This window comes from Hylobates moloch, unplaced genomic scaffold (genome assembly GCF_009828535.3).
Source record: "Hylobates moloch isolate HMO894 unplaced genomic scaffold, HMol_V3 SCAFFOLD_2, whole genome shotgun sequence".
NCBI lineage: Eukaryota > Metazoa > Chordata > Mammalia > Primates > Hylobatidae > Hylobates > Hylobates moloch.
The window spans coordinates 80,315,970-80,333,282 of record NW_026652277.1 but is presented as its reverse complement, the minus strand read 5'-3'; the positions used below and the strand labels follow the sequence as shown (position 1 = coordinate 80,333,282).

General features: G+C 36.8%; 1 protein-coding gene across 14 annotated transcripts in view; it reads right to left on the bottom strand.

Annotated features, from left to right (window-relative positions):
* The window catches only part of SNAP91 (synaptosome associated protein 91), a 159,440-nt gene that overhangs the window by 102,473 nt on the left and 39,654 nt on the right, over positions 1-17,313 (bottom strand). For all 14 annotated transcript variants that reach the window (XM_032152208.2, XM_032152267.2, XM_032152218.2 and 11 more), the window contains exons 3-7: positions 13,019-13,161; positions 9,486-9,561; positions 8,653-8,755; positions 6,155-6,248; positions 3,934-4,045 (exon numbers count right to left, since the gene is read on the bottom strand). In XM_032152208.2, coding sequence (XP_032008099.1) covers positions 3,934-4,045; positions 6,155-6,248; positions 8,653-8,755; positions 9,486-9,561; positions 13,019-13,161 — 528 coding nt within the window. The remainder of the gene's footprint in view (positions 1-3,933; positions 4,046-6,154; positions 6,249-8,652; positions 8,756-9,485; positions 9,562-13,018; positions 13,162-17,313) is intronic.

Sequence of the window (17,313 nt, the reverse complement as noted above, 5' to 3'; positions counted from 1 at the left end):
TATTTCTCTTTCACTTTTAAAGAACTATTTCACAGGGTAAAGAATTCTAGGTTAAGTGGATGTCTCAACACTAAACATTTCACTCCATTCCCTTCTTGTTTGCATGGTTTGTGAGGTAAAGTCATATATAATTCTTATTTTTGCTCCTCCATAGACAAGGTGTTTTTTCCCTCTGGTTCTTTCATGATTTATTTCTTCATCTTTGATTTTCAATAGTTTGAAAATTATATGCCTCAAGGTAGTTTTGGGTGCATTTATTCCACTTGGTGTTCTCTGAGCTTCCTGGATATGTGTGGTTTGATGTCTGACATTAATTTGGGAAAATTCTCTGTCGTTATTATTTCAAATATTTCATTCCTTTCTCTCTTTTCCTTCTGGTATTCCATTATACTATACATATATGACACCTTTTGTTGTTGTCCCACAGTCTTATTCTGTTCTGATGTTTGTTTTGTTTTTAGTTGTTTGGGTTGTCCCACAGTCTTATTCTGTTCTGACGTTTTTGTTTTGTTTTTAGTCTTTGTTCTCTTTGCTTTGTAGTTTTGGAGGTTTCTACTGATATATCTGCAACCTTAAAGATTGTTTCCTCAGCCATGTTCTGTTTGCTAATAAGCCCACAGTGGTTTTGCTCTCTAGTACTTCTTTTTAGTTCTTTTTTAGGATTTCCATCTCTCTGCTTACATTGCCTATCTGTTCTTGCATGCTGCCTATTTTATCCATTGGAGCCCTTAGCCTATTAATCATAATTGCTTTAAATTCCCAGTCTGATCATTCCTTCATCCCTGCCATGTCGGGTTCTGATGCTTGCTCTGTCTTTTTGAATGTTTTTCTGCCATTTAGTATGACTTGTAAGTTTTTCTTGATAGCTGTACATGATGTACCAAGTAAAAAGAACTGCTGTAAATAGATCTTTATTAACGTAGTGTTAAGGTGCAGGGAGGGGAAGTGTTCCATAGTCCTGTGTTTAGGTCTCACTTTTTTAGTGAGTCTATGCCTCTGGACTGTGAACTTCACAAATGCTTCTTGGCTTTTCCTCTTGGACAAGATAGATGTAGTGGGCTAGAGTTGGGTATTTCTCTTGCCCCAGTCCAGTTAGGCTCTGATAAAATCTCAGCACATCAAGTGAGGCTCTGGTTAAGTAGTTGCTCCTTCTTAAGAACAAGAGTGCTCTGGCATATTTCACAATGGTTCCTTTTCTCCTCCCCATCCTGGAAGCACAAGGAGATTTTTCCCTAATATTTACTATAGGAGCCTAGTTGAGCTCCTGGAGGTAAAACAAAAGTGTGATGCTCTCTCTGACTGGGTTCCCTTAGAGTTTTTAATTCTCAGACTTGGCCACATTGAGCATCCAACAATTCATCAATTACAGTTCAGATCTTCCTACTTCAACACTAGTTCCTATGGCAGTTTCCACTCGTGAGTCTCTGTTCCAGTAATCCATGACTCCTTGTATTTGCCTGTCTCTCCAATCTTGGGGGCAGAGGTTTGCCCTATGTCCTCACCTCTCTTATGGATCCCAGAGGAGCTGTTGATTTTTCAGTCTGTTCAGCTTTGTACTTATTTTTAGGACAGATTGGTGACTTCCAAGCTCCTTCCACGTGGAACTGGAAACTGGAAGTCAGATTTACCTACCCAGACTTTTCAAGGACACTGACTCTAAGCTCATTCTACTACTTGGGGACCCAAAATGTCACTATATGTTTTAGCTATCTAAGTAGAGGCTTTATGGGGATTAAGTTATAAAAGGAAATTAGATCCAGTGAATACACAAGACTATCTGTGGTTATATCCTCAGTTTTCTGAATGCATAGTTTGAGCAGATATACTTTAAAACTAGCACAATCCACACTGTTTTTCTGATTTCTGCAAAGATACGGGGGTAGAAATTCCATCACATCCTCAGTATGCTCGCATATTTGTTTTATGAAAAGATGTATGTATTTGACAGGTTAACAGTAGATTATAAACTTAATCAGATGATAACTGCTAATGTGCAGGTTTCCAGATGTATCCTCATTTACCAGAAGAAAGTCAGTACAGCTCCTGGTACCTCGTAGGCAGCTACAGAACCAGGTAATGCTTTTATCTCTCTCTCAATAAACAGAAACCATCAGGAGTAGTTTTCTGTCATCTAGCAGAGATGCCATTAAAGCCTCACTGTCTTATTTCAGGGATATCAACCTCTTTGGCTGTCATACTCCCATAAGATATCATTTTGATGACATAAGGCTGAATGTATTTAGTGGGCAAGAAATGAAGGTATCTTAGCTGCCTTGATAAGTCACATGCATGTCAACGTATGGGAGAATCCATGAAAATTCAGAGACCAGCCACCTCAATGAAGTTTCTAAAGGCCCCAAAGTCTGTGCATTTCAGAGAAATCCCTTCCATGTAAAAGAGAAATTTTGTACCTTGCACTCTTTGTAACTAAAAAGAGGCAGAAGTCTGCCAAGCTGCTTTGGTGGCAACATAGAGGACATGTGTATGTGCTGCTCTAAGCAAAGCATCTGGTATAGTGTCACAAATGAGTCAGGCCCAGATTAAGGGAAGACTCTGCAACTTCTCCAAACTGATGCCACGTGGGGCTCTGTTTCAGCAGATCTAAAAGTACTCAAAGTGTGTATAGCAGATTCAAATGCTGTAGAGTGCCTCTGGTACACTCCAATACAGGCCTCCAGTGCTTTGGAGTACAGCTATGTCTTCTTCACACATTAGCTAATCTCCTTTGGAAAAAATGCTCTTGGTTTACTTTTACCTCAGTTTACCTTGGTTTATTTTTACCTACCTTTTACTTTTAGAGACTTAAATTTTGACCAAAGAACATCAAGTGATCATCAGACCTAAGGTGGGTGTTATCTAATGTACCAAATAATAAAGTTGAACAAGTGCAATCATACTCCATTATCAAAAGAAGTAGTCTGTAAGAGATAAGCCTCAAGCAGGTTGTGAATAAGCAGGTAGATTGTATGAACAGATGGTTCATGTTCCCAGTGCATCTACTCTTTTTCTTTCGCATTTGTCCCTCAAATTATACCCATGGACTCTGGGGGAGTTCCCTATCACCAGCTGACTGAGGAAGAAAACATTCAAATTTGGTTTAGAGATGGTTCCTCATGTTGGTACCACCTGGAAGTGAAAAGCTGAATAATATCCCCACAAAGGGATGGCTTGACATAGAAAGAAATCTTCACAGTGAGTCAAATTTCCAGAAATATATCTATCTAATTTTCCACTTCACAGTAAAGGAAAAATGGTAAGACACATTGAACTACACCAAATCATGTGTAGCAACTAACTGTTGGCCTGGATGACAAGGTACTTGAAAAAAATAAAACTGGAGGATTGGTGACAAGGAGGTCTGGAGAAAAGGTGATGGATGGACCTCTCAGAATGGATAGAGAGCATGAGACTATCTTCATCCCATTTGAATAAAAACCAAAGGGCATATCCCACAAAAAGTCTCTAATCAGAGGGCTAAGAGAACTCTATAGGAAGTGGGCATATATCAGAAATGGAGGTTATGAATAAGCTAAACAGCATAGGCTTCCCATCGCCAAGGCTTATATGCCTGTCATCACTGCTGAGTCCTCAGCTGGCCAACACCCTGGATCAACACTGAGCTTTCATCATAACATGATAGTCCAGGGAGACCGGCCATCCACCAAGTAACAGGTTGAGGATTAATTCCTTTTACTAGAGTGGTTAGCACCGATCTGTCTACACTATGATTAGCACCCAGTTATCCTAGATATGGATTTACCATCTCTGCCCATATCATTCTGCCAGTACCACCATCTGTGGACTTACTCACTATCATGGTATTCCACACAATATTGCCTGCCAAGAAGTGAGACAATAGACTCACCCCACAGAATTCATCAATCATTACTGTGTATCCCACCAGCCCGGAAATGTTTCAGTTGTTCCACCTACCGAGTAAGTTAATAACACCATCATTGTAGCAAGCAAAAAGTTTGATAAGATCTTTGAAAAGAAGCATAAATGCTGCATTTATGACACCATTTGTTAGTTCATTTGGATGCACCTAGAAAAACAGAAAAATTTAATATTAGCTGCGTATCATCAAGTCTTAATTTTTCTTGAATCACATTGAAATGTCTCAAATGACTACTAAGAAATTCATGAATATTCTACAAACATTGGTAATTCATTTAGTAACCCTACCAATATCAAAGATGGACTACATATGTTTTTGCTTCAATTTAAGTCAATGAAGTTAGTCTTATCAATCAAAAGACAGATATATGTGCACATATATATATATATATATCTTTATATGGATTAATCCATAGATTACTAAAATTTAAATTTGAACATCTGGTGTTTTGTTACTTTTACTGTTATGCTACATTTCTTCCACTTCTTCTATCTAATAGTTTCTGTGAAAGGACTTAGGCTCCAGGGGCCTGCAATGACTCAGTGTGGAAGAATAGCATGGGGAATACCTTAGTCAGCCACCTCTAAAATAACTCTAGAGACTCATAATTGTTCACCCATTCCAAACTACTCTAATCGTCAACACAAAGGCGCATAATTTCTCCCCACTCCTCAATCCTTTTCTTTTTCCCTTTATGACTTTGTCTTTCAAGACAGAACCCTTACTAAGGGCAAGGAAAGCAAAGAAAAATAAATGAATAAAAAGAAAATAAAAGCTGAAAGGCAATTTGACAGATACTTAGTGAAGTCCTTATTGTAAAATCTGTTAAAAAATAAGATGGTTTGCTGCTTTCATGAAATTTCACAGGAGTTAGGTGTTGTGATTAGCACCCAATTATAGACTAAACCATACAATCTTAACAGAGATGCTAAGTTACTAAAATTTGAGGAAAATCTTTGTTGTAGGCAACTACCAAAATACAAAAAGGCTGAACAATACGAGTTAAGAATGTCTCCGCATGTTAAAATATTTTATTTCCATGAATCAGATTTCAGATTTCTTTTTTGAGACAGAGTCTCACTCTGTCGTCTAGACTGGAGTGCAGTGGCATGATCTCAGCTCACTGCTACCTCTGCCTCCCAGGTTCAAGTGATCCTCCCACCTCAGCCTCCCAAGTAGCTAGGATTACAGGCATGCACCACCACACTTTGCTTTTTTTTTTTTTTTGGTATTTTTAGTAGAGACAGAGTTTCACCATGTTGGCCAGGCTGGTCTCAAACTCCTGACCTTGTCAAGTGATCTGCACGCTTTGGCCTCCCAAAGTTTGGGATTACAGGTGTGAGCCATGCCCAGCCTCAAGATTCTTTAAAATTAATTTTTTTTATTTTAAGATAACTCTAAATTTACATGCAGGTGTAAGAAGGAATACAGAAAGCTCCCATATACCATTTACCCAGTTTATCCTAATGGTAACATCCTATAAAACTGTAGTACAATATCACAACCAGGATATTGACAATGAAACAATTCACTAATTTATCTAAGATTAAACACAATTCTTCGGTGGATAGTGTCATTTAAGCAATCTGCATAAAATGGTTTCTAGGCCAGGCACGGTGGCTCATGCCTGTAATCCCAGAACTTCGGGAGGCCAAGGTGGGCAGATCATGAGGTAAGGAGATCGAGACCATCCTGGCTAGCACGGTGAGACGCCATCTCTACTGAAAATGCAGAAAATTGGCCGGGCATGGTGGTGGGCGCCTGCAGTCCCAGCTGCTCAGGAGGCTGAGGCAGGAGAATGGCGTGAACCCGGGAGGCAGAGCTTGCAGCGAGCGGAGATTGCACCACTGCACTCCAGCCTGCATGACAGAGCGAGACTCTGTCTCAAAAAAAACCAAATAAAAAATAAAAAAGATTTCTAACAGCAGGTCAAGTTATTTAGCTGCCTGAAGGCACATCTTGCAGATACTTCATCCTGTCAAGTACAATAGGAAGCCACTATCCTACGCAGAACATGAAGTTCCAAGAATGTACCATTCATATTTTTCCATGACTTATGTAAATACCTGGTAAACTGCTTAGAAAAATCAGGGGAACCTAAATAATCTTACTGAGCTTAACAGCCTGAACTAAGTATTCATCTAAATGAAGATCTACAGCTGCTTCCCGAGGAAATCTTTGGATTTACCTGTAGCCCATCTTCAAATGAAAGACAACATTGACTGTGTAAGAAACATTTTCTAGTGAGATACATACATCAAATTCAAGCAGTGCATCAATTTGTCCCTGTAGTATCGGCATACTCTTTAGTAGCTTTTCGGGAGCCATTGTCCTCATTACACCATCGGCCCTACAATGAAAAAAAAAAAAAAGGTACAATTTCATTGGACACGGACAATTCAAGACCATATGCATTGTTCTAAGCTGTTCCCCCACATCGCCCCATTTCCTTATTAATCCTGTGGGATCAATTTGAGATATTACAAGGTTTAGTCATTTCCCCCCCTATCTATTATCTATTTTTATTCCTCCACTGCATAGGCAATGCTTGTTTGTTTTCTATCTGTACTGCCCTTAGGAAGAAAGCAATCCGGTCTGGATAAAAGAGGCAAGCTGAATTTCTGAATGGATTTTTCTAAATCTATAATAAAGGTAATAGTGTTGAAAAGTATGTTTTCTTCTTCTTTTTTTTTTTTTTTTGAGACAGTCTCGCTCTGTCACCCAAACTGGAGTGCAATGGCATGATCATAGCTCACTGTAATCTCCAACTCCTGGGCACAAGTGATTCTCCTGCCTCAGCCTCATGAGTAGCTGGAACTACAGATGCATGCCACCATACCCGGTTAATTTTTAAAAAAAATTGTTTTGGTAGGGATGGGAGTCTCACTATGTTGCCCAGGCTGGTCTTAAACTCCTGACCTCACACAGTCCTCCTTCCATGATCTACCAAAGTGCTGAGACTATAGCCATGAGCCACTTTGCCCAACCAAAATATAAGCTTTCAAAAAAGCCAGGTTTTTTTCTTTTTTTTTTTTGAGAAAGAGAAAACATGTCTTGGAAGTTATAAAACCTATATGACTTGGAGTACAGGGTTTATGCTATTAACCATCAAGGGAAGAAAGATGCATGCTGATAAGAACACTTTTCCCAAACAAAGGTAAGACTTTAGCTACAGAAGATGAGACTGAAGGTTAATGCTGATGTCGGAGGGTGCACTGCACTCTGTCTCCACCTTCAGGTCTCTTAGGAAGCCCTTGTATCCAGTGATGGTGATGGTTGAGGAGCAGCAGTATTGTAATAGCTGAAGAAAATACCCAGATGATGTGGACATGCTGATCATGGCAACTTTCAGGGTCTCTCCCAGACCAACAGTGGAGAAAGCAACCCGAAGTGTCCATATGTGTTCATACAGGGGTGCAGAAGTTTCTAGGAAGGCCACGGACCTACTGCAGAGGTCACAGTGCAGGTGGGAACATCAGCAATGGTTGCATGGTGCCATGTAAGAAGTTAGAGGAAGGCATACGAACTAGAATCATCTCTCGTGAGAAGAGGGTGAAGGAAAACACCTACTTTTATAAAGTATTCATCTACAATAAATTATTTTGAATAGGCAAGTTGATGTTTTTCACCACCATGGTAAAAAAGTAGCCCAAAACTAAGGTCAGGTTAGCCATTGCAAAAATAAAGTTACATCTTTTTGTGTGGATTCTTGAGACTAAAATATTAAAGCTGCTACACAGTACCTTGCCATTATTTCAAACGAGGAACAGATATAAGATATGCACAAATGTGTGGCTGAATGCCTCTGACTAGATTTATACAACTATTTAGAGGGAAATAAATGGTAATTACAGATAAAATTCAAGTGTTTCTGTTTCAATGAGGTTTGCTTAATTGGTAGTATTAACAATTAGTTTGATTATGGTGTGTGTTTATGTATGTGTTTTCTAGGATGATACATCTCTCAAAAACAGATAAAAGTTCAGATTCACCTCAATCAAATAAATTTATATAGCTATTTTCTATTTTCCATCTTTTTTTTTTTGACACAGGGTCTTAGAGACAGGGTTGCCCAGGCTGGAGTGCAGTGGCATGAACATAGCTCACTGTAGCCTCAGTCTCCCAGGATCAAGCAATCCTCCTGCCTTAGCCCCTCAAACAGCTGGGACTACAGGCACACACCACCATGCCTGACTAATTTGTTTGATTTTTAGTAGAGAGAAAGTCTCACTACATTGCCCAGGCTGGTCTTTAACTCCCACACTGCCCAGGCTGTTCTTTAACTCCTGAGCTCAAATGATCCTCTCAGTTTGGCCTCCCAAAGTACTGGTCTTACAGGTATCACTGTGCCAGGCCAAATAGCTATTGTCATCTACAGCCACTATACTTTTAAGAGAATCTTGTCTTAATTCCCTCCTTCTTAAATTATTTAAAGGTATATACATGTTTAAAAATTTTGAGTTTTTAACAAATAAGATGTTATATAATTTGTCTTGGGATTAGAGAGAAGAAAAAAATGTTATAGCATATAAACTGAGAAGCAAATCAGATTTTTCTGCATGAAGACATAAACAAAATAATACATATTGCAACTTCAAGGCTAACTTCTACAATATTATTGAGTTTCTTTTTTTAAGTTATTGTAAACTGAGCCTTCAAGAAAATTAGCTGGCATTTAAGCTTAGTTAAAATAAATCAAGTATGCCTCAAGGACTTATTCTCCTCTAATAAATATAAGAAAGACAAAAACATACCCTTTCTTCACCCTGGCAAAATCAAAGGCCATCTGTCTGTAAGAAAAAGCCTTTTCATTCAAATATCTACTATAGCGCCTTATGAAGGTAGACATATCATAACCTGGGGGAGGGGAAAGAAGAAATAAAACTAATTAATAAAATACCTTCAACTGTGCTTTGCATAGTACTATTTTTTTTTAACTCTCTAAATGGTGATAGTCCTAGGATAGGGTCAATAACTGTATCAGATGCATCTCATTTAAAATCCTGCTTCTAGGCAAAAATACTTTTGACATGAGGCATTCCAGATTCTTCAGTTACTTATTCCACCATTCTAGTACAGAATATGTTTTTAAATTTTCCTTGAATTTTTGTTCATTTTTCAAATAATAGCCAGTTTCAGACTTAATTTATGCAGCCATCTGATAATGTTCCATTTGCTTGATGTGCTTGCTTTACACACAACAGATAAACATGAATATGATAAATGAACAAATGAATGCAGTTCAAACCCTATTAATCCACACAAAAAATTTCTTTAAGACTGGAATCTTTTTTTTAATTGAGAAGACATCTTTTATTTCATTGTCTCCTATACCTTCATAAAAAACAACTGTGGGTCTAGCACACCCACTGTTACTTTTTAAGGTAAACATGCCCAAAATAAACTTAATACATATTTTATATGCTGAGTTGTCTACAATTAAATATTTTAAAGCTATATTTAAATATAATTATTTTTACATTCTTAAATATTAAATGAAGCTATCGGTTGCAATGATTTTGGATTAATAGCCTCACTTCAAAAATCAAAGCATTGGCAAAAAATTATAAAATACAAATATTCTCACCATGGGATCCACTTTTGTCCAAAAAATTGCTGAGATTGAATAGTGTATTTCTAGAAGCCAAATATTGAATAAATCTCTGAAAAACAAAAATTAGAATTAAACACACATTCTTAAATCATACTTTTAAACAATTTCTGATACTAAAGGGATTTTTTTTAACAAATTCTCATTGTGATCTCTTTTACTCAGTTATAAAGTTTCCTAGAATGCTGAATTTCTCTGAGGCGAAAAAAAGCTTTCTGAATTAGAATTAAATTGTATGATCTTTCATTTCTGCACATAATGGAAATACTACAATTTATTAGGATTCAGTAGGCATCCTACATAAAATCGGTAATTTTAATTTTCTCAGTATTTTCCAAAATAAGTATCTTATGAATGCAATTTTCACTCAAAAATTCAAAGGAATCTTTCCTATGGGAAAAATAATTTTACTGTTCCTTCTCCTAACATTTTTGCTTAAAAATAGGTTTACATGGTATATCCATTTTTTGAACCTATAATTTTAACACAGGCATATCTCATTTTATTGAGCTTCTTTTTTATCGCACTTTTTGCAAACTGGAAGATTTGTGGCAACTCAGGGATGAGCCAGTCTATCAGCGCTCACTTTGTGTCACGTTTTGGTAATTCTCACCATAGTTCAAACTTTTTCATTATTATTATATCTGTTTTGGTGACCTGTCATCGGTGATCTTTGATGTTACTAATGTACTTGTTTTGAGGTGCCATGAAGTGTGCCCATAAATGATGGCAAACTTAATCAGTAAATGTTGCGTATGTTCCGACTGCACCACCACTGGTTGTTCCCCTGACTTCCTCCCTCTCCTCAGGCCTCCTTATTCCCTGAGACACAAAAATATTGCAATTAAGCCAACTAATAACCCTACAATAACCTCTAGATATTCAAATGAAAGGAAGAGTCACACATCTCTCACTTTAAGTCCAGAGCTAGAAGTGATTAAGCTTAATGAGAGTGGCATGTCGAAAGCTGAGAAAGGCCGAAAGCCAGCTCTCTTGTGCCAGTTAGTCAAGTTGTAAATATAAAGGAAAAGTCTGGAAGAAAATTAAAAGTGATCCTTTAGTGAACACACAAATGACAAGAAAGTGAAATAGCTTTCTTGCTAATATGGAGAATGTTTGAGTGGTCTGGATAAAAAATCAAACCAGCTACAACATTCCCTTAAGCCAAAGCCTAATTCAGAGCAAAGCCTCGACTTTTTTCAATTCTAGGAGGGCTGAGAGAGGTGAGGAAACTGCAGAATAAAAGTTTGATGCTAGCAGAGGTTAGTTCATGAGGTTTAAGGAAAGAAGCCATCTCCACAATATAAAAGTACAAGGTGAAGCAGGAAGTGCTGATGAAGAAGCTGCAGCAAGTTATCCAGAAGATCTAGCTGAGATAATTCATGAAGGTGGCTACACGAAACAGATTTTCAATGTAGACAAAGCAGCCTTCAACTGAAAGAAGATGCCATCTAGAACTTTCTTATCTAGAAAGGAGAATACAGTACCTGACTTCAAAACTTCAAAGGACAGCCTGACCCTCTTGTTAGGGGCTAATGCAGCTGACAACATGAAGTGAAGGTCAATGCTCATTTACCATTCTGAAAATCTAGGGCCCTTAAGAATTACACTACCATCAGAGTGAAATGGCAACCTACAGAATGGGAGAAAATTTTTGAATTTGAAAATGATGAGTTCATGTCCTTTGTAGGGACAGAGATGAAACTGGAAAACATCATTCTCAGTAAACTATTGCAAGGACAAAAAACCAAACACCTCATGTTCTCACTCATAGGTGGGAATTGAACAATGAGAACTCATGGACACAGGAAGGGGAACATCACACTCTGGGGACTGTTGTGGAGTGGGGGGAGGGGGGAGGGACAGCATTAGGAGATATATGTAATGCTAAATGACGTGTTAATGGGTGCAGCAAACCAACATGGCACATGGATACATATGTAACAAACCTGCACATTGTGCACATGTACCCTAAAACCTGAAGTATAATAATAAAAGAAAAGAAAAGAAAAGAAAAAGAAAAAAGAAAACAAACAAACAAACAAACAAAAGAATTACACTAGACCTACTCTGGGTGTGCTCTATAAATGGAACAACAAAGCCTGGATGACAGCACATCTGTTTATAGTATGGTTTACTGAATATTTGAAGCCCACTGTTGAGACTTACTGCTCAGAAAAAAAGATTCCTTTTAAAATATTACTGCTCATTGACATGCACCTTGTCACCATAAGAGCTCTGATGGAGATGCACAAAGAGATGCATGTTGTTTTCATGACTGCTAACACAACATTCATTGTGAAGCCCATGGATCAAGGAGTAATTTTTACTTTCAAGTCTTGTTATTTAAGAAATACATTTTGTAAGGCTATAGCTACCATAGATAGTGATTCCTCTGTGGATGTGGGCAAAGTAAATTGAAAACCTTCTAGAAAAGATTCACCATTCTAGATGCCATTAAAAACATTTGTGATTCATGGGAGGACATACAGATACCAACATTAGCAGGAATCTGGAAGAAGAGCATTTCAGCCCCTGTGGATGACTTTGAGGGATTCAAGACCAGCAGAGGAAGTAACTGCAGATGTGTGGGAAAATAGCAAAGGAACTAGAATTGGACATGGAGCCTGAAGATGGGACTGAATTACTATAATCTCATGATAAAACTTGAATGGATGAGGAGTTGCTTCTTATGGATGAGAAAGAAAATAGTTTCTTGAGATAAAATCTCCTCCTGGTAAAGATACTAGGAACATTGTTGAAATAACAACAAAGGATATAGAAATTACATAAACAGCTGATAAAGCAGTAGCAAGGTTTGAGAGGATTGACTCCAATTTTGAAAGAAGTTCTGCTGTGGATAAAATGCTGTCAAAGAGCATTGAATGCTACAGAGAAATCTTTTGTAAAAGAGTCAATTGATGTGGCAAACTTCACTACTGTCTTATTTTAAGAGACTTCTGCAGTTACTTCAGCCTTCAGCAACCACCATCCTCATCAGTCAGCAGCCATCAACATCACGGTAAGACCTTCCAACAGCAAAGATTACAACTCACTGGAGACTCAGATGATCATTTGATAATCATTTTTTAGCAATAAAGGATTTTTAAATTAAGATATGTACTTTTTTTAGACATATACTATTGCATACTTAATAGAGTACAGTATAAGTGTAAATGTAATTTTACATGCACTGGGAAACCAAAACATTTGTGTGACTCGCTTTATTACAATATTAGCTTTTTTTTTGCAGTGGTCTGGAATCAAACCTGCAATATCTCTGAGGTGTACCTATACCTCACATCTCTAAGACAAGGTCTAACTTAAAGTTTATCTTTTGTTAAACAGCTAAGGAGAAGATTACACTTGTATTCTAGATGATTCGGAACTGTGTATTTCCTTTTCTTTTTCTCCTAATTAGTGAAAATTCAAAGAGCCTTAAATCATCACCATGCTCTTCCTAGAAGCCTCCTTCCTCCATCAAAAAAAGAAAAGTTTACTTAGTTTACCTCATTTCCATGCACCATGAGATGATGTGTTGTCACTAAAGCCTTAAACACAACCACCCAGCTACTGTTTGTTGCCCGCTCAAAGAGAGTGTCGGCCATCTGAGGAATATTAACATTGGTCTCGTTGGTAGCTTGGATCAAATCTATGAAAATAGAAGATATTAATCAATGATATTAATAATTACATACAAAAATTCATTTCAAACTTGGAACATATAAACCTGTTCACTAATATATGACCTTAAAAGTACTTTGATAATAGCTGATAACAAAATTTAAAAAATTAAACTGTAATATTTTACCCATGGACACATACATATATTATTTACCCAATATATTTATTTATTCTTGAGTATATTTTGCTACTTAATTTTCTTCTGTACTCTCTTCTGAATTTACCTGTTTGCTGGTACTTATGCCATTTTTAAAATTATAAACTCCAGGAAGGCTAAGCCTCATGTATTTAACCTTCTTTGTTACTGCTATAAGCACAATGTCTCAAATGTGGGCACTTATTCTATACGCCATTTGAAGGCAATAACATAAATGTACTCTTCAAACTTAACAGCTAAAAGCATATCTCATTTGGATTTGAACTTTGAAAGGTGCTAGTAAATACACTTGTCACATGAGTGGCAGGATGAGGTCAAATACTAAAAGAGAAAAGAATTCTATACACATGTAAGCTTTTGTAGAACAACATGCATGCATTAAATTACTATAATTTGACCTGAGTTTGTAAGAGGGTAAACCTTTATAATACATTCACTGTTCACATCTATTAGTAAGAGTTCAGGTGTATTTTTTTTTTAAATTATCTACTGGCCAATAGGGAGTGCCCACCATTCAGAAAAGCAGTTAATGCTGTCAAAGAGTTAGCTGGGACAACCAAAGATCATGTGCTAAGGAACAGAAGCTAAGCCACGGCGGGACAGTACAGACTTCAGTACTTCCAACAGTACAGGATGACCTCTTCAGGACAGCAGACACTGCATGACTTCTGTTAACAGTCTACACTTATCTTGCAGAGACCTGCATGTGATACCCAGTTCCTAGGCAATCCCATGCAACAAACATGCACTTGCAACAAAAATGCACATGTATTCTTCTTACTCCAAATCCACACTCAGTAATCATTAAACTATACATTTTATGCATTGCATTTCTCTTCACAATAAATGTTTTTAAAAATTGATATTCTATCACTGAAAAATATCTAAACTCCTTAGACTAAAGGATATCAATAATTGTTCGGAATTATAAGTGGATGAAGGCAGGCTTATTTCTTAATTTATACTGATTTTAAATTTCTGTCATCATCCCCTTCCCATCAACACCCTTCTCTCAATATTTTCCTTTATTGGACTTTTACTCATCCTTCGGGAAATCTTTCCTGGTCCCTTTCAAATGCAGTCCCATGTGGCCTTCCTGTGCTTTAAAACGTGAGGCACTTTGTTCCTGCTGGGTGTTCAAAATAGATGTATATTTGTCATAATTTTACCATATCACAGCTCCTTAAAAGTGGTAATGTCTGTTTCACATACGGCACTTTGCAGAGCACTGTGTACAATATTTATTGAGCAAAATGTATAAAAGACATACTTTAGCTAAAATAATCAAATGAGTCAACATTTGGAAGGTGTAAATAACTCAGTGAACCAATATCTTCCAAATGACTAGCGCATAATGTTACAAAATAATGCATGGGTAAAAAATGCATTCAAAGTACGATATAGACCAATGCATTTAAATGTAACAGAAGATAAAAAGTTCACTGATATAGTTTCAGAGTCAAGGTTGCAATTTAAACTTAAGAAACTATAACTTGGAGAACTGTAGTGTAGTATCAAAGAATATTCACAATTTTCTGAAAAGGCTATTAAAATAGTTCTCATTTTTCTAACTGAATATCTTTATGAGGCCAGATTTTCTTCACACACTCTAACTAAAATAATATATGCAAACAGGTTGATTACAGAAACAGATATAAATGCTGGTCTTTTATTGAGCCAGAAATTAAAAAGATTTATAAAAATGTAAAATGATAAGACTCTTTTCACTGCTTTTTTTTGAAAACAATCATTTCCCCTAAAAGTATTATTTGTATTAACATGTTTATATGTAACATGTTAACAGATTTATTATTGTTATTTAAAAGTGAATTTAAAAAAATTGTCCCAGTTGTAATTTTTATTTTTATATTTATATATTTTTTATTATACTTTAAGTTCTAGGGTACATGTGCACAATGTGCAGGCTTGTTACATACATATACATGTGCCATGTTGGTGTGCTGCACCCATTAACTCGTCATTTACATTAGGTATATGCATGGGCAAGGACTTCATGTCTAAAACACCAAAAGCAATGGCAACAAAAGCCAAAATTGACAAATGGGATCTAATTAAACTAAAGAGCTTCTGCACAGCAAAAGAAACTACCATCAGAGTGGACAGGCAACCACAGAATGGGAGAAAATTTTTGCAATCTACTCATCTGACAAAGGGCTAATATCCAGAATCTACCAAGAACTCCAACAAATTTATAAGAAAAAAACAAACAACCCCATAACAAGTGAGTGAAGGATATGAACAGACACTTCTCAAAAGAAGACATTTATGCAGCCAACAGACACATGAAAAAATGCTCATCATCACTGGTCATCAGAGAAATGCAAATCAAAACCACAATGAGATACTATCTCACACCAGTCAGAATGGCCATCATTAAAAAGTCTCCTCAGGTGCTGGAGAGGATGTGGAGAAACAGGAACACTTTTATACTGTTGGTGGGACTGTAAACTAGTTCAACCATTGTGGAAGACAGTGTGGCGATTTCTCAAGGATCTGGAACTAGAAATACCATTTGATCCAGCCATCCCATTACTGGGTATATACCCAAAGGATTATAAATCATGCTGCTATAAAGACACATGCACATGTATGTTTATTGCGGCACTATTCACAATAGCAAAGACTTGGAACCAACCCAAATGTCCATCAATGATAGACGGGATTAAGAAAATGTGGCACATATACCCCCATGGAATACTATGCAGCCATAAAAAATGATGAGTTCATGTCCTTTGTAGGGACATGGATGAAGCTGGAAACCATCATTCTCAGCAAACTATTGCAAGGAGAAAAAGCCAAACACCGCATGTTTTCACTCATAGGTGGGAACTGAACAATGAGAACAATTGGACACAGGAAGGGGAACATCACACACTGGGGCCTGTTGTGGGGTCAGGGGAAGGGGGAGGGATGGCATTAGGAGATATACCTAATGTAAATGATGAGTAATTTTTAATATAGTAAATATCTCACATACACAAAAGCTTTTTCAGTTCCTTAGTAATTTAAGAGTACGAAAGAGTCTTGAGACCAGTCTGAGAGCAACTATTCTTCATCTACAGACACTCCTTGACTTATTGTGGGTAACATCTTATATACCCACTGTGAGTTAAAAATATTATTAAGTTGAAAATGCACTTAACACACCAATCCTACTGGACATCATAGCTTAGCTTAGCCTACCTTAAATGTGCTCAGAACACTGACATTAGCATACAGTTGGGCAAAGTCATCAAACACAAAGCCTATTTTATAATAAAGTGTTGAATATGTCATGTAATTTATTGAATACTGTACTGAACATGAAAAACAGAATTGTTTCACATCGTTGTAAAGCTGAAAACTCAGAGGTCGAACCATCATAGTTCAGGGCCATCTGTATACCTAGAAAGAGAATTGCTAGGTTGTAGGGTATGCACATATTGAACTTTAAAGTGTTTTTCCATAGTGATTGCTCCAAGTGCTCTCACAAGTAGTTATTATATAACTTTCCACTGCTCTACTCTCTCACCAAAAAGACAATTTTCATTTAACGAATTTAAAAAATAAACAAAGTATAGATATAAACACACAGAAAAAAATTCTTAAAAATTGTGAGACCTAAATGCTATGTATAGGTCATGTATCAGTTTCTTAGAATTCTAAGTTTTATTTGAACTTAGGAAGACATATCTGGTATCTTTTTGGTAGTTTATAAAACAGCTTTATTGAAATATAGTTGACATTAGAATTGCACATATGTAAAGTGTACTATTTGATAAGTTTTGACAAACCTATACACTCATAAAACCATCACCAAAAATAAGATAATGAATATATCCATCACCTCCAACAGTTTCCCCATACCCTTTAAAAATTCCTCTTTCTCTTCTCCTGCTGTCCCTTAGCAACCACCAATTTGCTTTCAGTCAATATACATTAGTTTGCATAGTCTAAATCTTA